Source organism: Canis lupus, chromosome 28 (genome assembly GCF_003254725.2).
Source record: "Canis lupus dingo isolate Sandy chromosome 28, ASM325472v2, whole genome shotgun sequence".
NCBI lineage: Eukaryota > Metazoa > Chordata > Mammalia > Carnivora > Canidae > Canis > Canis lupus.
This window is the reverse complement of record NC_064270.1, coordinates 40,980,858-41,008,271: the sequence shown is the minus strand read 5'-3', so window position 1 is coordinate 41,008,271 and position 27,414 is coordinate 40,980,858. Positions and strand designations below refer to the sequence as shown.

At 64.3% G+C, this 27,414-nt stretch overlaps 1 protein-coding gene across 1 annotated transcript in view; it reads right to left on the bottom strand.

Annotated features, from left to right (window-relative positions):
- KNDC1 (kinase non-catalytic C-lobe domain containing 1) overlaps window positions 1-27,414 on the bottom strand; it is a 51,541-nt gene that overhangs the window by 6,661 nt on the left and 17,466 nt on the right. Inside the window, exons 6-24 of the mRNA XM_025467724.3 lie at window positions 25,588-26,222; window positions 23,768-23,882; window positions 23,290-23,361; window positions 23,140-23,201; window positions 16,930-17,088; window positions 15,950-16,027; window positions 15,303-15,396; window positions 14,799-14,961; window positions 14,082-14,725; window positions 13,660-13,804; window positions 12,708-12,808; window positions 11,553-11,929; window positions 8,137-8,166; window positions 4,900-4,993; window positions 4,731-4,828; window positions 4,420-4,640; window positions 1,246-1,359; window positions 451-598; window positions 173-352 (exon numbers count right to left, since the gene is read on the bottom strand). Of these exons, the coding sequence (XP_025323509.1) occupies window positions 173-352; window positions 451-598; window positions 1,246-1,359; window positions 4,420-4,640; window positions 4,731-4,828; window positions 4,900-4,993; window positions 8,137-8,166; window positions 11,553-11,929; window positions 12,708-12,808; window positions 13,660-13,804; window positions 14,082-14,725; window positions 14,799-14,961; window positions 15,303-15,396; window positions 15,950-16,027; window positions 16,930-17,088; window positions 23,140-23,201; window positions 23,290-23,361; window positions 23,768-23,882; window positions 25,588-26,222 (3,530 nt within the window). The remainder of the gene's footprint in view (window positions 1-172; window positions 353-450; window positions 599-1,245; window positions 1,360-4,419; window positions 4,641-4,730; window positions 4,829-4,899; window positions 4,994-8,136; window positions 8,167-11,552; window positions 11,930-12,707; window positions 12,809-13,659; window positions 13,805-14,081; window positions 14,726-14,798; window positions 14,962-15,302; window positions 15,397-15,949; window positions 16,028-16,929; window positions 17,089-23,139; window positions 23,202-23,289; window positions 23,362-23,767; window positions 23,883-25,587; window positions 26,223-27,414) is intronic.

Sequence of the window (27,414 nt, the reverse complement as noted above, 5' to 3'; positions counted from 1 at the left end):
TGTCCTCTGCGGGGCGAGGCCTCACAGGCTGGCGCCCCGGCCGGCAGCGTGGGGAGCACGTGTGGGCGTGTCTGCCCACGGGTCCACGTGCGCGCAGCCCCCGGAGTTCGCCGGGCTGGGCTGGGGAGCCACGGCGCCCGCCCCGGGAGGCCCACCCTGGAGAGGCCCCCACCTTCCGGGAGACGCCGTCTTCCGAGAGCCTCTTACAGAGCGCGTTGAGAGGCCTGGCGTCCTCCTCGGCTTCCTTGGGGTGCTCCAGGTCCGCGCCCCGTGAGGGGCCCTCGGCCCGCCGCTCCGCGCCCACCTCCAGGAGGCCCAGCAGGTGCTCCGCGGAGCCGTCCAGGGGCAGGATCTGGGCAGGAGCGCAAGGCGGTCACTTGCCACCCTGACGGTGGTGGCCGTCAGGGCCCCGGCGCCGCCCACGGGGTCCAGGGGCTGTGCCCGCGTCACCTTGGAGGAGATGAAGTCCTCGAGGCTGCCCAGGAGCCCGCTGTTGCGGGTGAAGTCCACGGCGTAGCAGTCCTCCAGCCAGGCCTGCAGCAGGCAGAAGCTTCGCTTGTAGATCTTGGTGAAGGTTGAGCTGGGGTCCTGGTGGGCCCTGCGGGCAGAGGGGACGACAGCTGAGCCGCGTGGGTCCCCCCAGCCCTGCGAGGCTGTGCGCTGCTGGGGCGGAGGGCCGAGTGGGGTCTGGACGAGGCCGTCTTCGGGGGGTGGGATGCAGAGGCGGCAGCCGGCCAGCTGGGCTCCGGGCTCCTGGGGCGGCCGTCACCCCCGCAGCCGGGCTCTGCGCGTGGAGGTGTCTCCTGTGAGTCCCTGCCCCCAGGGCGGGAGGTGACGGCCGTTGGGCCGCAGCTCCGGAGCTCCCAGCCTGGGCCCCGCGCGCAGGCCTGCCGAGGGGCGCATGGGGGTCTGGCGGGGGCGACGGGCCGGCTTGGACAGCAGGCCACAGCCCGTCCGTCGCGCCTCCCCTCCCCTGACCCTGGCCCTCACCCCGTGTGCGGCCGCGGAAGGCCGAGGGCTTGGCACGCGCTCGCCTCCCACGGGCCCCACACCCGCCGCGGCCACCGCCTCCCGGAGCGTCCGCGGCCTTGCCGCCCGGGTCCCTTCCCGTGTACCCTCTGTCCTCCGTCTTTGCCCTTCCTTCCCCGACCAGGCCGCGGCCTCGTCCTTGTCGGGGTCCCTGGGACCCCGGCCCTGCGGAGTCCCTACCGAGGCGCCCGGGGTCGCCGGGGGTCGCGGCCGTACCTGGACAGGGTGCTGTTGATGCGGTCCAGCAGGAAGTGCAGGAAGTCGTGGGGGGTGCAGAAGTACCGGAAGGTGTAGAGGAACTGCTGCACGTAGCCCTCCAGGAAGGCGTCGCTGCGGCGACAGGACGCGCTCAGGGCACGGCGGGGGCCCGGGCCGCTCCCCACCCCGACCCCCAGCTGCCGTCCAGGGCCCGCGGGCCTCTCCTCCCGCCGGAGCCCGCCGGTGCGTCGGGTACGTGGGGGGGCCCGGCTCCCCGCGGCCTTCGTTAGCGGTGCTGGGGTAGGCGTGTGGAAGGGAGCCGTGTGAACGTGCGTGAGCGTGCAGGCGGCTGGGCTGCGTGTGTGGGCGCGCGTGCATGCTCGCCCTCGCCAGGAGGACGGCGGGAGAGGTAAAGGGGCGTGTGGGGTGCTGGGAACGCGAGGGGCTCCCAACCATTTCCGGGCGGAGGACCCTCTTTACCACCATTTTTGAGGCGCCCTCCCCATGGGCTTCTGGAACCCGTTCGGAACCCCCGCGCGGCCCGGGACCCTGCCCCTAGCCCGAACTCGCTGCATCGGGGGCGAGGCTGGCAATTTGTGCCCCCACATTCTCGGTTCCTCGGGCAAACCAGGCGGTGAGGGGACGAGCGTCCCCAGCCTCGGGGCGCCCCAGGGAGCCCCAGGTCGGGCGACACCGCGCCGCTCAGTGACTGGGTCCCAGAAACAGGAAAGGCGTGAGGGTCGTGCGAGGCCGCCTCCCCGGCCACCACGCCGGGCCTCCGAGAGCGGACACGGCGCCTGGAGCCAGGTGGGCGCCCGGGCCGGCCTCCGTGGGCTGCGGCTGCCGTGGGCGCCGGGACCACCTGCGGGGGAGCCGCGTCCTCCAGCAGCCAAGGCCCCCGCGCTGGGCTGCCGTGCGCACTCGTACACGCCCCCACGCACAGCCCACTCACGCACCCGTGCAACACACACCCCCTCACAACGCACCTGTGCATACACACCCGTGCACACACATGCCCCCGTGCACACATGCAACCGTGTACACCCCCAAACACACACTAGTGCACACACAGCCCATGCACACACCACCCACACATGCACCCATGCACCCATGCACTACCCCACTCACATATGCACCCATGCACACACACTGCACTCACACACCCACCCGTGACATACCCATGCACACCCCCCACTTAACGCACCTATGTGCACACACGCACCTGTGCACACACTCATGCATACATACCCCACCCACACACGCACCCGTGCACACAGGCATCTGTGTACACAAACCCCACTCATATACACACCTGTGCACACACACCACTCACACCACACACACATGCAGACACACGCACACCATGTGAGACCCCTCAACACACGCACCCCCGTGCACACCCCACTCACACACCCCCCCACCCATGCACATATATACCCCCCATTCCCCCACAGGCAGATACAGGCACACCATGAAAAACCTCTCAACACACACATTCCCCCATGCACACACCACACACACACCTCACTCACACACCACACACACATGTATAACCCCCTCATGCACATATATGCACATTCCACTCACACACCACATACACTCCTCACCCACAAACATGCACACACACACACCCATGCACATATGCATACATCCCACTCACACCCCCACATGCACATATGCGCACACCCTACTCACACACATACACACATGAACACAACCCACACAGGTACACATACACCCCTCATACACCACACACATACTCATGCAATATGCACACCCCACTCACACATGCACGCTCCCCCATGCACATATATACACTCCCCATTCACACACCATACACACACTCATGTACTTATGCACACACCCCACTCACATTGCAGACACCCCACTTACACATGTACATTCTCTAATGCACATATACACACCCACTGCTCACACACCAAACACACTCATGCACATATGCACACATCCCACCCACACACACACCCCCCTCACACACCACACATACACACACTCCACTCACACAGGCACACACGCATCTCCTGTCATCGCACAGCCAGCCCTTGGCGTGCGGTATACTCATCACAAAGAAGATGGAAGCTAGGGTCTGAGTCCAAGGGTCGGCCTAGGGCCCAGGGCCAGTGGAAGGCTCCTAGTGCAGCCAGGTGGAGCCCAGCTTGGGAGAACAGGGTACACGGGAAGAGGCTTCTGTCCTGGGAGGCCCCTGCTCTCAGGGACTTCCCTTGTTCTCTGATAGTGTCCCCGTGTACCCTGCTGACACCTGACCATCAGTTCTAGCGTCACCACAGTCTCCAGCTCAAAGGTCTTGGGAGCTCCCAAGAGTGTTATGGGTCTCCCAAAGCCAAGACTGGGTAAGGCCTCCCACCCCTGTCTGGGAAGGTAATCTGTACCCAACCCTGAGCTGCTGGCCCCGTGCCTGGTGTGGGCCAGGCCACTGGGTCAAGGGGACTTGCCAAGTGGTCCTGCACCTGCATACCAGGTGGACCTGAGAGGCCCATCCACATAGGACATGTGGCCGTGCCGACGGACTGGTGGGCACAAGGGTAGAGGGGTGTGAGGGTGTCCTGGGGTTCTGTGACCCTGAGTGTGAGGGGATTGGCCTCCCTGCTGCGCACGGTGAGCATGCACATTTATCAGTTACGGTGTCTGATGAATGGGTATAGTGCTCCTGCCCAGAAACAGTGGCTGCAGAAAGAATTCAGTGAGCATGCTGAGACCAGCCTCCCTGGCAGTCCGGGGGGCTAGACAATTACGGGGTGTTCTGACGTGGCAAAGTGGCTAGGATCCAGGCATGTCCCGGAGGCTCCTGTGTCTGCTTAATTCTAGGGGCCCCCTGGGCTGTTACTTCTGCACGGCCATGCTCCTGGCTCCTCCCTGAAGCACCTGCCCTGGCACACCTGAGGCTGCAGGTGCACGTCCACCCAAGAGCTTGGCAAGGGAGGCAAATTGCAGCTGAGCTGACACAGGAGGCTTAAAGTTCTGATGAAAAAAAATTTAAATTGAAAAACGTATAAACCCACGTCAGATGAGGGAAGGCAGAGACTTTCCTCACCTTGTTTCCCTTCTGGGGGCCTGTTTGTTTTTTTCGGTCTCCCTTTTGCTTTCAAAAGGCATGAAAGGGTCCAGGGAACCCCCAGGCCCGCCTCCCCACTTGGGGCTGGGCAGCCGCACCTGGAGTAGAGGTATGCCATGAGCCCCAGCGGCGTGCCGGCCTGCAGGACACGGGCCTTCCTCTGCTTGCCACCGCGGGGGTGTTTGCTGACGTTGTAGAAGATGAGGGACGAGGACTCGTCCAGAGGGCTGAAGTCCAGCGTGTCGCAGTGGGCCGCGGAGATGTTCACGATCACTGGCAGTGCACAGGGCTCCAGGCCCCACCGCTCGGCATACATGACCTGTGTGTGCGGGGAAGTGGGCGCCTCGGTCTGGCTGGCCTCTGCCACCAGGTGCTGAGGGAGGGGGTGGGCCGGGTGCGGCGGACTTGCCTGCAGATACTTCTTGACCAGTCCCAGGAACTGCACTTTGCACTTCATTTCTTCCAGCTGGCCTCTCAGTTTGGACAACATGGTCTTCACCTCGGAACCTGTGGGCGGGCAGAGTGGGCACAAAGTGCCCCCCACTCCCCCGCGGGTGCCCTGCCCAGTGCCCTGCTACCTTTACTGCGCTTCTCCTTCTGAAGGAGCTTCTGGTAGAACTTCAGAGTCTTCCGGTAATTCCTCTTCTCTATCAGGAGCTGCTGCTCCAGCTCCTGGCAGGACAGAGCCGGTGAGCGTTGCAGGTGCCCGCCACCCGCCCGCCTGTCTCCGAGTGCACCTGTCCCAGCGCAGCCTCCAGAAGTGGACTCCCCCACCTCTGCGGCCACGTGGGGACCTCCCAGGGACACAGTCACCCAGCTGCAGAAACAGTATCTGTGCGCCACGGGGGACAGGAATCCGATGGAGGGACGAGGAAATGAGAGGGGAAACCGTGACGGTGTGGACGCTAACAGGAGGAGCCCTCGGCACCCCTCTCTGGGAACAGGTGGCGGAGCAAGGAACCCTGCAGGTGGACACACTGCTCTACCCTGGAGGGACCGGGAAGGTTTCCTCCTGCCCTGGCAACAGCCCAGCCAATGAGAGACGGCCAGGGCCCAGCCAATGAGAAGCCGTTTCTCTTGCAGCCCCCAGTTTACTCCAATTGGGTTTTAGTTTACAGCGGGCGCCCCAACTTTCTCTATAAAAGAGCCTCCTCTCCATCCCCAGGGCTCCCCTGTGGTTTTGCCTTAATTTGCCATTCTGTGCGATTCCCAAATAAACCTGTTTTTCTGGTAACATAACTGGCAGTTTTATCCTAAGAGTCCACAGAACTGGGGTGTAGACAGAGCACGTCGGTAGATCCCACTGAGCCACTGAGGACAGTGAGCTCGGAAGACGGCTGGGGTGGTGAGCACCTGACCTGGACCCGGACCTGGTCCCCGACCCGGACCCTGCCCGCCACCCCCAGCAGCAGTGCTGGGCCCCCAGCCCCCGCAGTGGCTCCCCCAGCCCCCCCATGCTGCCCCACCCACCGGGGGCTGCACTTCAGGGGGTCTCCAGCGCTGCTTCTGGCAGCGGGGTGGGGTGTGGTGGTGGTGGTGGGCTGGATGGCTGCCAGCGCCTCCAGCCATCCTGCCCCCCAGGCCGCTGTAGGCCCCCACACACCCCGGGCCCCTGCCGCAGACTCCTCCCACTCACCCTCGTTACCCCGGCCCCTTGTCCGCCCTGCGTGGGGACAGCAGCCTGGACGTGGGGTCATTGCTGCCCCCCGGCCTTCCAGTGAGTCATGTCCTCAGGGGGTTTCCTGGGGGTCACAGTTTGTGGGGTGCCCAGGAGCGGGGGTCCCAGCTCCTCCTGGAGAACAGGCACCTCCCAGGGGACCCCCAAGCGGGCCTGGCCGCGTGGTGCCCCTTGCTCTGTCCTCCCCACAGGCACGGGTCAGGGTTCTTGTGTCACAGGAAAGCCCCGGGCAGGGCCGGCTCAGGCAGCCAGTGGTAGCAACGACCAGAACCCTCTCGGGACAGGTGCAGCCTGGCTCCATGTCCCCACCCCGGGGCCCGGGGCTGCGGAGCGGTCAGGGTGGCCTGGCACCTCTCCTCCCGGCCGGCCCCGGGGCCCTGACGCGGCCACACCGCCCGGAGCCTCCACCTAAAGCCGGATACACTGTGGCCTTCCTCCGGGCCCGGGGATCAGCGGCACCCCGAATGAGCTCCCCCTCACCTGTCCAACTGCCGCGAGGGACTTCGCTTTGTTGGTAACACCTACTTCTGTGCGGCTTGTGAGATTGAAAATGCAGGTGGTGTTGTATTTAAATGTTTGAATATCTGGTGGTTTTACCCGAAAGGTGGTTCCTCGTGCGGCTGTTTGAACAGCGGGGAGCAGGTGCTACTGGGGTGCTGCGGGGCGGGGCCGTGCCTGCTGTGGGGGGACACGGCACAGACCGACCACCTCCTCCCTCTGCCACGTGAAATCAGGTCCCAGGCCTCTGGGTCGTTTTCCAACCGCGGGACGAGGAGGTCATGGTGTCCCGAGTGGGCTGGAGGCCCCAGCGGCTAGCTGCCAGGGTCGGCGCGGGACTGACCCCCGGGGTACGTGGGCAGAACCGGGTGCGCAGGACCTGCGCGCCTGCAGCGGGGAGCCACTGGCCGCATGTGGCGTCTCTCGTACAGAAAGGACACAAAAACGTCAGTTCCTGGGTCTGTGGGCTGCACCTCGAGAGCTCAGCCGCACGTGGCCGGTGGATGGCACGGATCCGGCCTGTGAGGTCACCGCCGACAGGCTGCCGGGTGGCACGAGGCCTGACACAGCGGTCCCCGCAGCGGCCCCGCAGCACTGTGCTCACAGGGACTCGCCCCCCGCCCCACCCCACCCCCAGGGTCTGGCTTGACCCCCCGGGGTCTCTGCCGTCCTGTCCACACACACTTCTCTGTGATCCGGCTTCCTGAAGACACGGGGACCCCGGCTGACGACCCCTAAAGCCCAAAGCAGGGGACGGCCTGGAGCCCTGGGTGGGGAGCCCTCCTTTTGCGCGGCTCAGGACCGCCATGCGGAGAGCGCCCTTGGGGGACAGCCTGCACACAGCCCCCTCCAGCCCCGTCGGCCCCTCGCACCTGTCCAGGTACGGGCCTGGACCGATGGCACGCACCCGCTTCCTGCCCGAGTGGGGCTCCAAGTCCCGGCATCTTGGAAACTTCCGTTTATGAAGTTAGGTATGAAGTTTGTGGGCCACACTTCTCACCCCACAGAACTACAGACTGGTTTTTCGGAAAGGACCTTTTTGACTGATTTTAAAACTAAGTCTAGTGAACTAAAATTCCTAGATGTTGGGGGCTGCACAGTGGCCGCAGGCCCGACACGGACTGGCCAGGCCTAGGTACACTCGGGGGCACGGGCGGGCAGGCTTCCGGGCCTAAGCCAGCCAAGGGTTCTCTGGGGTCATAGGAGTGAGTGTGGATTCGAGGCCCGGAGCACACGCGGCTCCTGGTGCAGGACCTGAGGGCGGCCCGGACCAGGACAACCCATTGGAAGGAAGCCGGAAAGTGGGAACGCGTAGACAAGGAGAGGAAAGGCTGAACGGGAATCAGCACCGAACGCCGACAACAAAGCCTGACAGCCCGGGGCCGCAGGGGCCGCGGGCACCCAGCCCACACTCACGCAGGGGCCCCGGGCCCGGCCGCTCACGCTCCTGTCGATGCCCTCAGCCGTGCTGCCCACGCCACGCCCGGGCCTGCCCCACACTCGCCCTGTGTGGGCAGCGAGTGTGAACGCGTGTCCAGTCCATCCCTTCCGAGGCAGATGCAGCGGGTTCTGAGAGGAACGCGCAACGACGGCCGCCCCGTCCGGCCCGCCCACGACGCGTGGGGCGCAGGAAGCTCACCTGTCTGCATTCCGGTTCCAGGAGAGACGTCTTCCCAGGTGAGCGGGAATGAAAAGGAAAACAAGGTCACTGAGGTCACTCTGCAGCGCCTCTCGCACGGCCTGTCTCCCCCAGACTGTGCCTCGGGGGCCGCCCCAGAGCACCCGTGGGGCCGAGCCTTGGTTTCGGAGCCCGAGGCCCAGGGAAGCTCGTCCACCTCGGGGTCGTGGCCGCCGGCACCTCCTGTCCTGCTCTGGTCCGCGAGGCCCTTTCAAGACCTGTGGGAGCATGGTGACGGGGCCCGGGGTCCCCGGTGGGTGTGTGTCCCTGCCTGGGGCTGCCGGGGGGAGCCAGGGATGGGCGACAGGGCCCACCAGCTGATGGGCACTCACACGCACCAGAGCCACCCTCTGCGGTCCCCACATGGTGTGACCGAGGTCGGTGGGCGTGACCTGTGATGTCAGAGGATGATGAGGACGACCTGGGGCGCTGGAGGCCACACCTGGACTCTGGGTGTCCCCCTTCCCCACAACTGCGAGGATGAAGCTGTTGGGGCCTCCGAGAGGCCACGTTCTTTGTGACTTGGGGCATGGCCCCCGGTGCCACCATCATCCCCATTCCTGGGTCAGTGGGGCCCGTGTCCTGGTCCAGCTGAGGTCAAGGTGACAGGCCGGTGCGAACACCCAGGCTCGGACCAAGGGACGGCAGAGGGACCTCCCGGGGATGCCGCCCGGCGTCTTCTGCGTTCACTTCGACTCAACTGTGATGACCTGTGCTTCACGTCCCCAGGGCCGCTGGTCGTCTGCCCCATTTTGTTCTCAACTATTTTATTTAAAGATTGATTTATTTACGGGATCCCAGGGTTGCTCAGTGGTTTGGTACCTGCCTTTGGCCCAGGGTGTGATCCTGGAGACCCAGGATCGAGTCCCACATCGAGCTCCCTGCATGGAGCCTGCTTCTCCCTCTGCCTGTGTCTCTGCCTCTCTCTTTCTCTCTCTCTGTATCTCTCATGAATAAATAAATAAAATCTTTTAAAAAATTGATTTATTTGAGAGGAAGAGCGAGCACGTGGCACAGTGGGGAGGGGCCAAAGCTGGGTCCCTGAGGTCATGACCTGACCTGAAACTAAGGGTTGGATACCTGACGGACTGGGCCACCCAGGCACCTCGTTCTCAGCTGGCTTTTACATTTCATTTTCAAAAGTTTTTTGTGACAATCTATAGAACGTACAATTTACCGTTTTTCATCGTGCTGTTCAGCGGCATCACCCAGCTGGGTCACCTGGGTCACGGCGGTGCAGCCCCAATCCCCACCCCAGCCCGGTCCCCAGGCCTCTCCCACCCCCACCCCCACCCCCACCCCAGGCTGAGGCTCTGTTCCTGCCCCCGTGCTCCGGTGCCCCCTGTTTCTGGGAAGGCGACCTCGCGGGGACCTCGTGCAGGTGGCATCGTGCAGCGCGCGTTCTTCCGTGTCCGGCTTCTCTCCCTCGGCCTTGTGCCCTCGGGGCGCATCTGCACTTCCTCTCGTGGCTGAGATTTGCTCTGTGTGGCCGGAGCTGCTGTGCTCCTCTGTCTGTCCCTCCGTGTGGGACACGTGGGTCCCCGCCCCCTCTGGGCACCTGGGCCTGTGTGGTGCAGCCCTGCCTGGTACTGGGGGGACCGGGGTATGTGCTGAGTTGCGTGGTAAATCCAGGTGTAGGCTTGGAGGAGGCTCCCGGGAGGTGGTGCCACCTCCTTTCTCCGCATGCTGCCACGCGCATTTCCCCCCTGAGGGGGCTCTGGGAGGCTGGAGGAGGCTGGTGGGGGCTGGAGGGGGCTGGAGGAGGCTGGAGGGGGCTGGAGGGGGCTGGAGGAGGCTGGAGGGGGCTGGAGGGGGCTGGCAGTCCCTCTCACCGCCTGCGCCGTCCAGGTGGTCCTGGGCTTTCCCGCGGGGACCGGGGATGCTGGGAGCCTCATTGCGCGCGGGGCTGTTCGGCCCCTGTGGCCCCTGCACGGCCGAGGTCCCCGCGCCGTGGGGCCGACCCTCTGCGGCCTGGGGCCTGCGCGAGCTCCCGCCGCTGATGCACAGCTGCCTCCTGGCCGCGCACCTTCTCCGCTGGTACCTCCGGTGCCTGCGCTCCGGGCGCCACATCTGAGAAGCCGTGTCCGCGTGCCGTGTCGCGGAGCTTCCACGCGTGATTTCTTCCAGGGCTGCGGCTGCAGCGCTCAGGTCGGGACGTTCTCGCTCCTACTCGGAGCGGCCTGCGGAGCCCGGACACCCGGGGGTGCAGGGCCGCCTCGGCTCCTCCGGGCGCTGCAGGCCGGGCGCTGGGCCCGCGGTGCCGACGACCCCCGCCCGCACCTTCCGGACTCAAGGCCGCGTCCCCAGGCCGTGGCGGTCCCGGAGGTCCCTGGGCTTCTCCGTAAGGTCGGGTCGGCTCCCCCCCCCACCCCGGACAGCGCCGTGGGCGCCCGCGCGGCCCTGGGCGTGGGCGTGCGTGTCCGCGACTCTGAGCGGGATGCGCTGGTCTCCAAGGCCCTCCCGCCCCGGCCCGCCCCCGGCCCGCCCCCGCCCCGCCCCCCGGCGCCCCCTCTGCGCCCCGCGGCGACCCCCGGACGGCCCAGCATGGGGAGGACCGTCCCGCCCCCGGCGCACCACGCGCTGCGGCCCCGTCTCACCCGCGGTGCGAACCCCGTCCGCTTCGCAGCCTCAGTTTCCCTACGGGCCCACTCGGGGCTGCCCCCGGGCTTCGGGGTCGCCCTCCGCGCCAGGCCCCGGGGTGTCGTGGCCGCCATGGCGCGTGGGGGCGCAGGAGGCCAGGAGGAAGGGGCGGTGCGGCCCCCATCCCCACGCGTGCCAGGCCCGGGTCGTGCCGCGGATGTCCTTTGGGCGTGGGCAGCCACGCGGCGGCGGGAGGTGACCCGGGGAGGCCCCTGGACCCGGGGGAGTGGGCGGAGCGCGGCAGGAACCCGAGCATCTGGGGCCCTGCCCGTGGCTGTCCCGGGGGCCAGGCCTGCGCCCCGAGGCCTGAGTGGGCCCTGCTGGGGGGCGCAGGGGCTACAGCCTGGGTCCGAGCTGCTGGCTCCGCAGGCGCGGGGCTGGGGGTCTGGGTGTCCTCCCCAGGGGCGGCCTGGCCGCTCTCAAGGGTGAGGCCCACCTGGCCCTGCTGACCCGCGGGGCGCAGGGGGGATGCTGCCCGCCTCAGACAGCCGGGCCAAAGGACCCCTTGTGCCACCTGGACAGACCCCACAGGCCTGGCACCTCTGCTGTTCTCACACCTCGTGCTGCCCCCCGTTTGCGGAGGCGGCCTGGAGGAGGGGCTCGGCCCACCTGCCCCCGTGGGGGACACGGCCGCACCCAGCTGTGGCGGCCAGGCCAGCCGGGGCTCACCACTGGGGGACCTGCGGCCGCCACGCCCCTCCCCGCACCGCCAGCCGCGGGCCGCGGGCGACACTCACCGGGCCCTGGGCGTCCGCGTCGCCGGCCCCGCCAGCCTTCTGCCTCGCCAGCTCCCTCACGTAGCTGTAGACGTCGGCGCCGAAGCAGTCGGCCTCGTAGAAGGCGCTGCACCAGCCGGGGCTGCAGCTCTGGAGCTCGGCCAGCCCGGCGTCCTTGGGCCTGGCCAGCCGGGTCACCGCCTCGGGGCCCGGTCCCCCGCCCGGCTGCCCGTGCTCTCCCGCCTCCTGCTGCCGCTCCCGCTCGGCTTTGACCGACTTCTGAGGCCGGAATCCCACCTCGAAGTTACCCCGTGAGAGCTCGTCGGCGTCCACGTCGGACAGCGATGGGGGCGGGCAGGGGGCTCGGCTCAGGCGCCCCGCGGTCAGTTTGTCCTTCCCTGCACAGGACGGGAGGACCCCACTGGGAACACGAGCGCGCGGGGCCGACCGCATCCCGGATCGTCAGGAGAGGCTGCTCGTGCTGAGCCGCAGACGCGAGGCCCTGCCTGCTGCTCTGGGGCCCCCGGGGTCCTGAGGGTTCAGGGTGCAGTCCTGCTTCCCAGGAGGCCCCCGATCCCCTCCCCAACGCAGGCTGCCCTGGGGCCGGCATCCCAAGAGGAGCCCCCAGGGCCTGTGCAGGGTGAGCACGGGGAGGCGGGCCCGGGGGGCCGAGATGCTCACTGGGCACCGGCACCCTGCTCTGCACCTGCCGGGGCTGTGCGGGGCGAGAGGGCGGGAGGAGGGCGCCTGCCTCGCCACCGCTGCGGTGGCCGTCACATGGGTGCTCGTGGTCATGCGGCCTGGTGCCCGAAGCCGCTACCGCCCAGGCCGGATTCCGTGAGCTTACGAAGGTTTCAGTGACCTCGGAGTCCTGCGCTAACGTTGCAGGACGACCAGCCCCAGAGCCTTGAAATGGCACAAGTTTGCAGGAAAAGTGCCAAGACGTCCCGGTCACCACGCTGCCGCCCGTGATCCCAGGACGCCGAGGTGTCCGCCCAGCCCTGCCCTGCGCTCTGGCTTGCCGCCCACCTGCTGACGTGGGGACCCTCCCGGCACGGAGCCCCCAGGGAACGAGCCTGCGCTGGGGCCTCCGCAGGGGCAGGGAAGCCTCTGCCGTAGTGACCCAGTCACAGGCAGGGGGCAGCGTGGATCCGCCGCGCACAGCTCCTGTCTTACCCGCTCCACGCAGCGACGGCCTTTTGCTGGACAGCGAGCAGCCAAGTGGCCCGCTGGCCTCGCCGGCCTCAGCCTGTGACCCGGCCTCCTCCTCGGGAGCTCTGGCATCAGAAGGGAGGACAATGCAGGCGCCCCCCGGCCCCCCCACCGCACCGCTTCCCTGCACTGCCTTCTGGGGGGACACTTGGCGCCGGGCTAGGGGCCTCCGAGGGCACCCAAGCGCAGGCCCCAGGCTGTCCCGACACCCTCCTTCCAGAGTTAAGGGGCCCAGTGTTGGCACGGGGCTTCCCGGGCACCCGTTTCTGGAGGTCCCCGGAGGGCCCTGCTCACGCTGTGGGAACTGTGGCGTTTGCTGCTTTGTGGGGCGCAGGGGGGTCCGGGGGGGAGCGTGGGACGGGGTGGGGTGCTCCTGCCAGTGCTCCGTCGACGTGTGTGCACAGGCGCCCTCACAGCTCTCACAGCACATGTGAAGTGACCGTGGGCCCCACCCGCCTGCTGTGGTCGCTGTGGCATCGGGTCACCTCCCTCGGTCCCCACAGCCCCCTGGGAGGCCTGCGACTGTACTGTCACCCCACCTTCTGCCGTTAGGACGGGAGCTGTCCCCCCGCGCTGACCTGGACAGTGAGGGGGCAGATGCAGTTCCCTGGGGTCACCCTCCTCTGGGGCTCCTGTCACGTGGCCTCTTCAAGCCGGTAGCTGAGCGGGGAGGTGTGCTGCCCGCACCCCGGGAGCCCCCTGCCCTGTCCTCCCGGGGGTTCGGGTGGGTTCAGGCCCAGCCAGAGGGCCCCGGGGCCAGGGCGGCCAGTGCCGGGAGCGGAGGGGGACGAGCTGGACGTCAGGCGACAGGAGGGTGTGTGGGGACACGGCGGGGCTGGGAGGGGGTGGACCCGGGGCCGTCCCGCCCGGCAGGGACCCCAGGGTGCGGAAGGCCTGGGGCCTGAGCAGGACTCACTTGTGGGAGGGGGACGTCCTCCCGTTCACCACCCTGAAGAGGCTCTGCAGCAGCTTCTCCCCCCAGTAGAGGTCGCAGAACTTCTCGGAGATGGCCCCGCAGAACGTGGCGTACGTGAGGTCTTTCAAGGCGTAAATGTATTCCCCTGGGTTTGCGGGGCGGTAGCGGCCAGTTACGCGGTGGGCGAGCCCCCCTCGGGTCCCCTGCTCCCCACGGCTGACGGGCGGGCGGGGAAGGGGGTCCTGGCTCTGAGACCCTTGTCCTGCCCCCCCCCCCGGGGGCTCAGCTCTGCCCTGAGCTCCTGGTGCAGATGGACGAGCGGGGCCCCTGCTGGCGCCGAGCCTCCCCCAGTGCACTGGGTCCCCTCGTGGCCTCTCCCGGGCCCTGGGGTTCTCTGGGGGACCCCGTGCCCCCCACGCTACCCATGATCAGAGCCTCCAGCCCGTTGTCCAGGTAGCCGTCGAAGGCAAACTCCTCCTGGATGAGGCGCATGGCCTCCTGCAGCGACGGGCAGGCTGTCCTCGGGAGGGGCGAGGCGTCCAGGCTGGGCGGGCCGGGCTTGCGGTCTGCTGGCGGGGGCCGCTCGGGGCCACCGTCCGGGGCCTGCGCATCCTGCTCTGGGACACGGGTGCGTGTGGGGCTGTCTGGACTGGCCTCGGCCGCGGAGGGGTCCCGGGGGGCTGGCGGGGGACCCGCAGGCTCCTGGCCTGGGCCCTCGGTGGCCTTGCTCCTGGGTGGCTGGGCCGGGCAGGGGGCGTCGAGGCCGGCTGCATTGGACCCTGGGGCTCCGGGTGCGACTCGGTCCGGCCCCTGCTCTGCGGTGGGAGGCGCCTGTGGCTTCAGGGGTGGGACAGCCGTGGCAGACTCGGGCCTGGCCGGGGAGGCCCCCTCCAGGGCAGGGGGTGCGGGGCAGGGGCTCCCCTGGGCCGTGTCCGTCGCGGGCTCCCTGAGAGGTTCTGGGGCTGCTCCCTGGGGTCCAGGCCCCGGTGCTGGCTGCTCAGGCGTCGTCCAGCTGGGGGCGGCTCCGTGGGCCTCAGGGGCCTGCCTCCTGTCGCCCGCCCCGTCCCTGAGAGCACAGAGAGCAATTGGCACTGAGGGGGGCTCGGGGACCCCGCAGGCTCCGGGGTGGGGGTGCTCACCTGGCGCCACCTGCGTCGGATGCCAGCACGATGGGCCTGAAGCGTGAGGCTGCGGAGGTGAGGGCGGCCGGCAGCAGCGCGGCCCCTTCGCGGCAGGGGGGTGCAGCGGGCACGGGCCCCTGCGTGGCCTCCAGGCTGGTGGGGCCGCTGACCCCAACAGAGCCTGGGGACGAGCTGCGGGTGAGCGCCGGTGCCGACGCCCTGGTGGAGCCCCCGCCTCTGCCCCCCACGGGCCCCGCGCGTCTCTGAGGGGACTTCCAGAGGCCTGAGCGGGGGTGGGGCGGCAGCCGAGGGGGGCCGGGGGGACGCGGCGGTCGGCGGGATGTGCACGTGGCGGTGGGGCGAGAGCGGAGAGAGATCACCGGCCTGCTGTGGTGGCTGGCGACGCGGGGGCTGGCGGCGGTGGGGCGAGGGCTGGAGTGGACGGCAAGGCCGCCGGACGCCCTGGGGCACCCCCAGGGCTGAGGGGGCAGCGGAGCGCGAGGGGCTGGACCTGGGGCCCACCTGAGCCGGGCCCTGGGGTGGGCTCCGCGCTGGGCTGCAGCTCAACCAGGGAGACGGCGTTCTGGAGGCCGATGGTCTCTTCCTCCTGGGGAACCTGGGAGGGGACAGGGCCGGCCCGGTCAGGGCGGCAGCAGGGCCCGAGGCGCAGGGTGGACGCTGCGGCCCGCACCGGCTCACACGGCGGGCTGGCTCGTCCTTCCCGTGGGTGCCCTCGGGGGCACTCGGCTTCCCAAGTCAGCAAGATTTTCTGGGTTCCTGGCCCCGTGGAGGCCCCGGGTGACCTGGGGCGCAGACTCCCAAGCCGAGCAGGGGGGCGTGTGTGCGAGTCCAGTGTCCGAGGGCCCTGCCTGGGGCAGCTTGCCCAGGAGGCTGGCAGGTGCATTTATGAACCCCGCCAGCACCCCAAGGGTTGCCCGGCAGGATGTGTCCGCATCCCCGTGGCGGCCGAAGGGCACCCACCCACGCGGGCCAGCAGCAGAGGATGGGGCGCGGGCTGGGGGGGGGCCCCTCTGAGGCTAAGAAGTGACCACCTCCCCCCTAAACTCGCTCTGTATTTGCAAAAAACAGCATATAATGAAGATCCTCCTGCCCCCCGGGCCCCCAAGGCAGAGTAAAGGGGGTTCGCCACCTGCGAGGCCCCATCTCACCTTACAGGTCAACGCCCGCAGGTGGGCCAGGATCTTTCTGCTGTCCATGCCTCGCTGCAGGAGGTAGGTGCTGCATACCTGCGGGGGACAGGCCTCGTGTGCAGGCGCTCTGCGACGCCGCAGCCGGGCACCAGCCCCCAGGGCCCCCCGTGGCCCCCCGGGATCCTAGGTCACCCCCTGTGACCCCCATAACCCGCACGTGGAGGGGCACCAGCCCGCCATGTGGGAGCGTCTACGGTAACGGGGGTGACCTGTCCCCTGCCCTTGAGCATCTGTGTCCTACCCCCCAGCCTCAGGAGCACCATCGCCAAGAAGGACGGGGCCCTGGCTCCCAGCATCTGTGGGGCGGTGGGCACAGCACCCCCCCAGACCCTCATTCTCAGAAGACTCCCAGCGGGCTCCATGCCGATCTGCAGTGGAGGGAAGGTCCTTCCCTGGGGTCTGTCCACCCGTCTGTCCACCTGCTGTAGCCACTGAGCAAAGTGCTTCAGCATCGAGGCTGACGTCTGCTGCCTTCATCTGCCAGGGGAGCGGCCAGGGCGGCCGGGGGCACAGGGGGCCGCACAGGGCTCCCCTGCAGAAGGTGGCCGCCTGCGGCCTCTTCATCTCGGGAACAATCTCGGGACCCCCTGGGCTGGTGCAGCTCTTGCTGGCAGATGGGGGCTCTCCTGGGAGGGGCAGGACCCGGCCCACGGACCCCTGCCCAGCCTGCAGAGACCACAGCGGGAAGGGGAGGCCCAGAGGACCCGGAGGAGGCGTGGGGGGTTGGGCTGTTGGGGAGAACACCCCGTCCCCACGCCGGCCGGCCGAACTCCCCGGAGACAACCGGGTGTCAGATGCTGTCGGCCACCTGTCCGCAAACGAACCCACGGCCCTCCCCGCGCAATGCCCACGTGTCCTGGAGTCAGGCACCTGTGCACCCCGTCGGCCACCGCCCGGGCCCTGGACCGGGAGCTGGGGTCCTGCCTGTGGCACGTTACCTTGATGGCCTCAGCTGGGCACGGCCGCTCCTGGGCACTGCGTCTGGCCATGTCCAAGAGGAGGGTCTTGAGCCTGCGGGGCAGGGCCAGCTTGTGGTCTCGGGGGACGCTGAACTTGGCGGCCGTCCACAGCACCGCGGCCACGCAGTACACGGAAGCCTGGTGGGGAAGAGCCCAGCCCTGCTCAGCACCCCCCCAGGGCCCCCAGGGCCCCAGCAGGGCAGCCGCTCCGTGGGGACCCCCCCTCGGATTGCAGACACCCAGCTGGACCCGCAGGCAGGTCCCCCAGGGGCCTGTGGCCTGGGAATGTACTCGTCGCCAAACACCCTGGGGTCACTCGCAGCCACGACCCCGGGGCCCCTGCAGGACCCTCCCACTTTCACTGACCTGGGGGGGGTAGTGGAGGCCGCGTCCCGGGGCCCCGAGCCAGCGCGTGCTGTGAAGTGGTCGACCGGGCTCCTGAGCAGAAGTGCCCGCCTCTACGTCCACACGGGACTTTGTTCTAAGTGCCCCGTGTGCAGGGCGGGTGCACACCGTGGACGAGAGGGGCGGGATACCTAGTACGTTCCACGGAGCCTGGGGATCGTCCCCGACATGCTTGTGCATTTGACTCGGCGCTTGGACCTGAGTCCACCTGCGGCCGACACGCGGCCCCCACGCCTGCCGCCGGGTGTTTCCGTTTAACCCAAGACAGAAGCGCAAGTGGAAGGCTGCGATCGGTTCACTGCGGGGCGGGGGTGGGGGGCGGCTGTCTCGCCACGGGCGGCGGCTGCTGGAGGTGGCGGGTCGGCACCGGACACGGCACGCTTCACCACCAACGCTTCCTCCTCACGCCGTGAGGTCTGCGCAGCCCTGGTTTCTGCGTGTGCCCGTCTCCGGGGTGAACAGTCCACACGCCCGCACTGGGCACGGGGGGCAGCCCACGGCGCCCCTCCTGGAGCGCAGATCCGTGCACGACACTCTCATCCTGCAGACCCCGTTTGCTGTGCACATTTACTGACGTTTTTAGAAAACGTAACCCTTTATTTTGAGATAATTACAGATTCCCGTACAGCTGTAGGAAAGGATACAAACGGACCCGCGTACCCCGTACCCAGTTCCCCACAATAGTCACATCTCGCAAAACCGTTGGGCAACACCGACCAGGACGCTGGCCTCGACACGATGACGACACAGGATGTGTCCCTCCTTGGGATGCGCCCCGCTGCCCTCACCGCAGGCACTTAATCCCCGGTGACTAGGATCTGTGGTGCGTTTCCGTGATTTTGTGCCGTTCGCATGAATGGGCACAGCGGGTGACCTCTGGGGATCAGCATACGCGGAGATCCAGCCAGGCTGCTGCCTTATCGACCCCCGGCTCCCTGTGCGCAGGGACCACGCTCGCTTTACCACCATTTGCCCCCGGGGGCAGACGTCTGGGCTGTTCTGGAGGCAGTGGCGGTGATCATCCGGGGCAGGATTTTGTGCAGATTTACGACTCATTTCTCCAGGACGGGTGCCTGGGAATGCGCTTCTGGGCTGCAGGGAACCTACGTGTTGAGTTTCTGACCCAGCTGCCAAAAGGGCTGTGCCCCCCCAGCAGCGACCAGGAGCTCCCGCTGTGCCGTGTCCTACCCGGCACCGGCTCTGGTCAGCATTTGCGGTCGAGCCATCCTCATCGCAAGGAGTGGTGTCTCCCTGTTTTGGTTTGCAATTCCCACGAGCCACATGACGTCGCACGGCTTTCATATGCTCGCTTGCCATCTTGTTCAGTGAGGGTCTGTGCAGATCTTTTGCCCACTTTTTAATTGGGTTGGTTTTGTTAATTGTTGACTTATAAGAGCTCTTTGTATATTTAGGATATAGGGGCTTCATCAGATGTGTGTTCTGCAAATATTTTCTCCCATCCGTGGCTTGTCTTTTCACTCCCTTAGAGTGTCTTTCGCAGACTGGAGGTTTGAGGTTATAATGAGGCCTACACATCGGACTCTCTTTCACAGACTGCTTTTGTGTCGTGCCCAGAAGCTACTGCCAGATTCCTCCTCTGGTATCTTCTGGGGGCTTTATGGTTTGCATGTTGCATTTAGGTCTAGGATCCATCTTGAGTTAACGTTTGTGAACAGTGCAAGGTCTTTGTTAAGATCCGTCTTATTGGGATCCATGGGTGGCGCAGCGGTTCGGCGCCTGCCTTTGGCCCAGGGCGTGATCCTGGAGTCCCGGGATCGAGTCCCGCATCGGGCTCCCTGCATGGAGCCTGCTTCTCCCTCTGCCTATGTCTCTGCCTCTCTCTCTCTCTCTCTGTGTGACTATCATAAATAAATAAATAAATTAAAAAAAAAATAAAGATCCGTCTTGTTTTCGTGTTTTGCACGCGGGCACTCGGTTGTTCCAGCGCCATTTGTTAAAGAGACTGTTGTTTTTCCACGGAACGGCCTTGGCAACTTGGCTGAGACCATGGACTATATTTGTGTGGGTCTAATTCTGAGTTCTCTGTTCTGTTCCATTTATTTGTCTTTTGCCAGCAACACAGTCATGATAACAACTGGCTTTATAGTAAGTTTTAAACTTGAGCAGCGTCAGTCTCCTGACTTTCTTCCCTTTCTCCTTCCCCTTCCCCTTCTCCTTCTTCTTCTTTACTGGCCCTTTAGTCTCCATACAGACTCGAAAACCAGATCGTTCACATCTGTGAGTAACTTGCCGGGATTCCGACTGGAGTTGCATTCAATCTATGGGTCAACTTCGGAAGAACTGATATCTTAACGGGATTGAATCCTCCTATCCATGAACATGGACTATCTCTCAATTTATTTAGATTTTTTAATCAGAGAGTTTTGTAGTTTCCCTTATGGATCTTATATGTATTTTGTTAGATTTTTACGTGTGAATGTAAATGGAATTGTATTTTAAATCCCAGGTGCCAGTTGTGCACCGCTGGTGAACAGTGAAGCAACTGACTTTTGCATATTAACCTGCCATCCTAAAATCTCGCTTATTAGTTCCAGGAGGTTTTTGTTGATTCTTTGGGATTTTCTACATAGACAATCACGTCACTGTGAACAAAGGCAGTTTTATTTCTTCCTTCTCAATCTGTACCCATTTTCTTTTCTTGTCTTATTCCATTACCTAGGACTTCCAGTATGAGGTCAAGCTGCAGTGGTTAGAGGGACACGCTTGAGTTTTTCCCAATCTAGTTCCTCACCATTAATTGTGTGAGCTGTAGGTTTTAGTAGATGTTCTTTATCAAGTTGAGGAGGTTCCTCTCCATTCGTAGGTTGCTGAGAGTTTGTACCCTGATGTGTGTCAGATTTTGTCGATAGCTTAGCATCTGTTGACATGAACACAATTTGTCTTCTTTGGCCATTGACGTGATATCCTGAATTAATGGCTTTCCCATTGTTGAGTCAGCCTTCCATACGTGGAATAAAATCTCACTTGGTCAGTTTCTGACTTTGGTGCAGTTAATTTTTCCCACTTTTCCTTTCGTGGAAACATTTATGGACACTGCTTGTGGTGTCAAGTTTAAAAACTCTTTGCCTGGAGCTTTATCGCAGAGATTTTTCTTTGATTTCTTTCATCAGCGTTTTGTAGTTTTCAAGACATAAGTCCTGCGCATGCTTGGTTAGATTTACATGTAAGTATTTCATTGTTTGAGTCACTATACATTAAATTGAGCCTACATTTTATATTTTAATTAGATTTATGTTTATTTTTGAATTTTCCTTCAGCTAAGACAACAGAAGAGATTTATTGTACATGTTACAAATCAGCAGCAACTGAGAACAGAATTAGTCCTAAATGTCACAGTTCCGGGGCAAAGGACCAAAGGGATTGTTTTTGTATGAACAAGGTGGATCTCTCAGAAGTGGCTGTGATCAGGGACCCCTGGGTGGCTCAGTGGTTTAGCGCTGCCTTCAGCCCAGGGCGTGATCCTGGAGTCCCGGGATCGAGTCCCACATGGAGTCCCGCAGGGAGCCTGCTTCTCCCTCTGCCTGTGTCTCTGCCTCTCTCTCTCTCTCTCTCTCTCTCTCTCTCTGTGTCTCTCATGAGTAAATGGATAAAATCTTAAAAAAAAAAAAAAAAGAAATGGCTGTGATCAGATGGCGATGGATGTTCTAGAGCCATTGAGACAAATTCTAGAAGGTAAGTGTGGCTGTCCAACAATTTGCACCACTGTCCCTGGCCTCTGGCCTTTCTTTCCTGTGGCCTTGTGGGTGCACAAGCTTGCACTTTACTTGGACCTCAGCCTCCTCTTTCTTCTTTTTCACTTTGGTCTCTGCATTTGCTTTTTCCTCCACTTGGTTCGTGGCCCAAAGGTTTCCAAGATGGTGCCAATGCTGAGAGCAAATGCACTGTATATGTATATTTTTTGTACTGTATTTTAAATTTTGGGGTCTGCATGTTCATCGCTAACATACAGAAATACAATTGATTTTTGAACGTTTATCTTATATCCTGTGAGCTTTCTGAACTCACTCGCTAATCCCATGGTCTTCCTTGGAATTTTCTACATAGACAGTTATGTCTTCTGCAAACAGTATAATTTCTTCTTCTTGGCCTTTATGTTTTTTACTTGCTTTTTTTTTTTTTTTTTTTTTTGGCATTATGGTAGTGGCTGGAACTTCCAGCAGTAGCCGTAGAAACTGGTACTTAAAAAAAAAAAAAAAAGAAAGAAAAGAAAGAAAGAAACTGGTACTTTGTTTTCTGAAGAGTTGGTCCATTTCATCTAAGTTGTTAAATTTATGTGCATAGAGTTGTCTGTGGCCTTCACTGCATTATTCTTTAGATGTCTAAATGGTCTGTGGGGATCCGTTTGCCATCCTGATATTGATAATTTGTGTCTTGTTTTTCTTTCTTGGTCAGTTTTGCTGGTAAGTTTAAAAATTTTATTCATCTTTTCCAAGAACCAGATCACTAAGTTGAGCTTTTACCTCTTTTCTCACATAGGCATTTAGTGCTATGAATTTCCCTCTTAGGCCTGCTTTGGTGTCTCGGCGTCGATGTTGGCATCTGTTGATTGTCTTTCTCTCATTTGGTTTGAGATCTTCCTGGTTCTTGGCGTGGCAAGTGGTTTTTGGTTGAAACCTGGCCATTTTCATGTTGTAAGACTCTCAGTCTTGTTTAACCTGTTTTTCCTGGCTTTCTCTGACAGCACCGTCAGGAAGAGGGGCACCATCTCATTATCGCCAGGTGGGGGCAGAGTCCAGGTTCTGTATTTGGCTCCATCGGACACCTGGGTCTCTTCTTCACTGTGAACGGGGTTGGGGGATACTCCTCTGGCTGGGGAGGCAGGCATGCATCCTTTCTGCTCCTCACCTGCCTCCATTCCCAGCATGAGGTGGGGGTGGCCTTGTGGCTGCTGCGAGGTGGTGGGAGCCCCAGCTCTCCACGAGGCCTCCTCCAACAGCACCTGGCTGGGAGGGGCATTTGCTACTGCCAGGGCTGGGGGTGCGGTGGGGGTCCAGGCTCCCCCTGGGTCCCCACTGGCCTAATGGACAGAGGTGCCTGGGGGCCCACTCCTTCCCTTGCCACGTCCTCCGGCTTGAGAGCACGGCCTCTGTGTCTCCGTGTATGAGGTAGAGAGAGGGAGCACGGCCTTCCCTCCTGTGCCTTCCTCGGGCCTGAGGCCCCGGCCCGGCTGCCTTCTGCGCTCTACCCTTCAGACCTCTCGTGCTTGTTTGAGGGATCTGGGGTTTTGAGATGTACGTTGGAGGAGCGGGGAAGTGGAGTTCACCTCAGTTTTGAATATAGTTTACCTAATTTTCAAGTTTGTACAATTTGATTTATTATTATTATTATTATTTTTTAAAGTAAGCTCCATGCCCAGTGTGGGGCTTGAATCCACCACCCTGCGATGAGGAGTCGCGCCCTCTACTGACTGGGGCAGCCAGGCGCCCCGTACGTTCGTACCGTTTAATCTTTAATAAAGCCTGTGCTTGGCAGGTGCCTGGTAAATATTCCTGCACGTTTGGTCCTGGGCTCTCAGGCCAGGACTGCCCAGAGTGTCCATGCACAATCCTGCCCATGTGGGGCCGATGCCCCCAGAGCCACTGCCCGTCCCCCCTGGGGAGGCACCTGCTGGGTGGGCGCTGCCAGGACTCTGGATGCACCTGCTGCCCTGTGCCCGGGCCGGGCCCCTGCCTCTTCCCCCAGCCCCACTCCTTGGGCAGAAGGGGGGCTCCCCGAGGATGTGAGGGCCAGAGGCTGCAGGAAGGGAAGGGACGGCCCCGTTACCTTCTCAGTCACCAGTTCCTTCTCTGCAACCTCAGGAGCCAGAAAAAATGTGTCATAAGTGCCTATAAGAGAAAAGCCCAGGTTCTGAGTTCACCTTTCAGCCTTGGGTGCGGTGGCGGGGTGCAGGTCGGGGGGCTCCCGTGTACGCACCGTTGGCAGGGGGTGGGCTGAAGAGCACGGCCCCGTCCTCGGCCACCAGCACGGAGTCCAGGCACAGGTAGGCTGCAAGAGAAGGTGAGGGTCAGGGCAGCTGGAATCACTGGGGGAACCAGCATTTCTCCGCATTGTCCGTCCCCAGGTCCTGCTTGTATCCAGGGGCCATCGGCCAGTCACACTGTCCAGGAGGGTCGAGCTTCGGGGAGCCGCAAGCCTGGCCCAGTTTGCCTCCTGGGGGACAGCGTCACACCTGCCGAGGGGCTGCGGCCGTCCACGCCCCCTCACTTTAGAGCAGGGCCATCGCCCCTCTGCTGCCCCCCGACATCTCTAGGGCACCCCCGGCCCCAGTGGGGACACAGCCACCTGGCCCCTGGGTGTCCCCGTGGCCCACATGGGGCCATGTGCTGCCCTAGGTCCTGGGCCTGGGCCACATGCTGGGGGCAGCTGAACGGAACCACAGACGGGGCGTCACCTGGGTGCTCGCTGTGTGTGCGCAGGGCAGTGAGACACGCGTGGGACAGCGCCCAGAGCTCATACTCCTTGAAGGGCCGGCCCAGCTGGCACAGGAGGTCCTGCAGGGAGACGCCCTGTGGGGGGAGGTCGCATCTTAGGGAGAAGGGGCCGGGGGCTCGGCTGGGCCCAGGCCGCTGGGCCAGTGACAGGCGGGAACCCCTTCAAGTGAGGGTGGGATGTGCCTCCCACGCAGCCCAGCCTTGACCAGCAAGGCCCCTGCGTGTCCCGCACAGACGGACAGACGGACAGACGGAGGAGCACAGCGGCTCCGGCCAAATGCAGCGTCTCTCAGCCGCGAGAGGAGGTGTAGACGCGCCCCGAGGGCACGAGGCTGAGAGAAGCCAGACGCGGAAGGATGCGCGCTGCATGATGCCACCTGCACGAGGTCCCTGCGGGGTCGCTTTCCCAGAGACAGGGGCGCGGGGGGCGCCAGGGGGCCGGGACAGAGCCTCAGCCTGGGGTGGGGGTGGGGGTGGGGGGCTGCACCGCAGGGAACGTGCTGGGTGACGCGGGGCCGGGTGCCTGACGGCGGGGACAGCAGATTCTGTGCCGTGAGTTGTACTCTAGCCCCACTGTCCCCGCCACACACGGGAATGTCCCCGGGTCAGAAGGATGCGCTCAGCTGGAAGGTGGGGCTAGGGCCGCAGCCACCACCCTTTAGGGAAGGTTCCAGAGGCAGCGTCTGCCCCCTGGGCCCCGTCCATGCCCCGGGGTGCAGCCGCCCTGCTCTCCTAGCTGCTGCCAGCATGGCCGGCGGCCCATGTTTGGGGGGCGCCCTGCCCAGACCTCCCACATGCGGGGCAGCCTGCTTGGAAAGCGGGAGGTGCTTGCAGCAGGCTCTGGATGGGCCCTGGTCCCATGAGGCCTCTGGGCAGGGGAACCTGCTGGTTAAGACCGTGCCTGGGCTCCCAGTCCACGCTGCCCCTCATGGGCGCCCACCCTCCAACGGAGGGCATGCCCACTCCATGCCTCAGTTTACCACCTGGCAGGTGGCTGTCTGAGGCTGCTGGGCATGGGAAGGTGGGCCCAGTCCAGGGCTGGGGTGTGTGAGGTTTTCCGGCCTTGGTGGCTGGAGGTCGGGTGGGTGGATCCAGGGGGCAGTGGAGACCGCGTGAGCTGAGGTGTGGACACACGTGTGTGCGGCGGGACCTGTCAGTGCACTGGGATCTTCAGGGTACACATTTGTTTTAAAGTAACTGTGTCTTTGGGGGGCTTGGGTGGCTCAGTCGGTCAAGCATCTGACTCTGGGTTCGACTCAGGTCATGATCCCGGGGCGTAGGGTGCAGCCGGGTCGGGCTCCCCGCTCCATGGGGCATAGGCCCCACGTCTAGGGTGAAGCCCAGTGCGGGGCTGGAGCTTGGATCAAGTCAGACGCTCAACTGACTGCGGCACCCAGGTCCCGAGTCCTCACACAATCGCAGAGGAAGCCGCTGCAGCCCCTGAGGGCCGGGGTGGGGGACAGGCCCAGAGGTCAGGGGCTCCTCCTGGGGAGCTGCTCCCGGCAAGAACATGAACCCCAAAGAGGTGGAGTGCCTCCTCCAAGGGACGCACGGGGTGCTGCCTGCGGCCGGAGCCAGGTGAGGCCTCGGGCCCGCGGGCCTCGGGGACGCCCCACCTTCAGGGAGGCTGCAGCAGGGGCTCCGAGCGCGGGGCACCAGGCTGTGCTCAGGCGCCCTGCGGGCCCCGGCAGCTCGCCCGAAGCTGGTCGGTGACTGAGCGGGAGGCTGAGCTCCTCGCGGGACGGCAGCGGCCCCGGGCTGCCCACGGCCCGTCACCCACCTGCTCCGCGGCGACGCTCGCCGGCTCCCCCGCTCCGTCCGGAGGCCCCCCGGCCCTGGAAGGCCCTCGGCCTGCGTCTCCGGGCTCTCGGGATCGGGGCGGCGGGCTTTCCTCCGCAGGGCTGCGGCCCGGCGCCCCCGCTGCCCTGTGCCCCGTGCTGGCGTCTGTGGCTCCTCCCTGTCGAGGCTCGGGGCCCCGCTCCGGCCACAGCCTGGCCTGGGGCTGCGTCGTGTAGCTGGAAAGGCCGCTCTTCCCGTCGAGGAAGACCCTCCTGGGGTCTGGAGGGAAGACCTCGGAGGCGGGCAGCTGGAGCCTGGAGGGGGCCAGGGTCAGGCCGAGGGCGCTGGGCTCAGGGCCGTCGGGCAGGAGCCTGGGAAACGTCTGCACCTTCCTCAGGCGGCTCCTGTCCAGGTCCCCCAGAGGGCGCTGGGGGTCCAGGATGAGGCTGGCCAGCCGCTCTCCGTTCCTCACCGGGGCTGACAGGAGGGGCTTGGCGGGCGGCTCCGGGGGGCCGTGGGCTTCGCGGGCAGGGCGCGGGGGCAGGCCCTCGGGGTCGGCGGCACGGCCCCCGGGCGGCTTCCTGGGCCCCAGGCTCCCCGCAGCAGGTCTCCCGCGCCAGGCGCTCTCGTTGACATCTGGGCAGAAGCAAGGTGGTGGCTGCGGGGACCTCCCCGGGGGCTCCTCCCAGTGGGGGAGGGGGCGCCTCTTCTGTGCTCCCGGCCCCCCCCCCCCCCCCCCGGGTCCCCCACGCCTCCCGCAGGACCCGCCCAGGACCGCCTCCTTCCGCCTCCTGCTCACATACCCCCGCGGATTCTAATTACCGGGGCTCCAAAGGCTCCCGGGCCCTCCCCGCCTGCACAGCCGCCCGGGTCTTCCTCAGGCGCCCGAGCAGCGTGTCCCTTCCACCACACGTCCACGGGCGATGCCCCCGACGGAAGGCACTGGGTCTGGCTGCGGCCCCGTCCCTCGCACCATCTCCCCCACACTGTCTGGGTCTCCGTGCAGACACCGGCCCCTCTTGGTGGCCCGCAGCCCCTCCTGTGGTGACTGCTCTCTGCCGCCCCGCTGCAGCCAAGCCTCAAGCCTGTGGTCCCCGGGGCGGCGTGCGGAGGGCCCTGCCGCCCCCAGAGGCTCTGCGCACCTCCCCCGAGGGCCTCTAGGCTCCCTGCTGCAGGCACAGGGCAGAGCGGACGCCGGCATTTGTTCAAAACGTGACTCGAGACGGAGCCAGGGTCCCACGAGAGCCGGGCAAGTCCCAGATGCTGCAGAACAGCTTCCACAGTGGAGAACTACGGGTCTGCTGGACACCGCGTGGAGACCCCGCGTGGAGACCCCGCGGGGTGTGTGAAATGTCCCCATGTCCAGGCACCGACCACTCACAGACTAGGACGGAGGTGAGAGGTCTGATTCGCTCACTCCTCAACATGACCTGGGTTTGCACCCCCAGGGGCACAGGTGTCTGCAGAGTGTGCACACGGTGATTGAGAGTGATGGTGAGCGTCTGTGTCAATCTGCGAGCGTGTTTGCCCAGGGGTCTGTACGCGTGGGGGAGTGCTGTGTCTGTGCACAAGTGTGCATGCTTGTGTAAGAGCGGGCGTGCATGACTTTGCACCTCCATGTATGTTTCTGTGACTGTGAGCAAGTGGGTGCGAACATGTGGGGTCCTGTGGGGCACCTGCGACCTGTGTGCATACATGTGCACGTGAGTGGGCGTTTGCAACGGTGTGGACCTGCGTGTCTGATCTGGGCTACGGTTTGTGCACACGCACGTATGTGAGCGGGTACGTGTGTGCATGGCCATCTCTGTGTGCATGTGCAAGCACATGT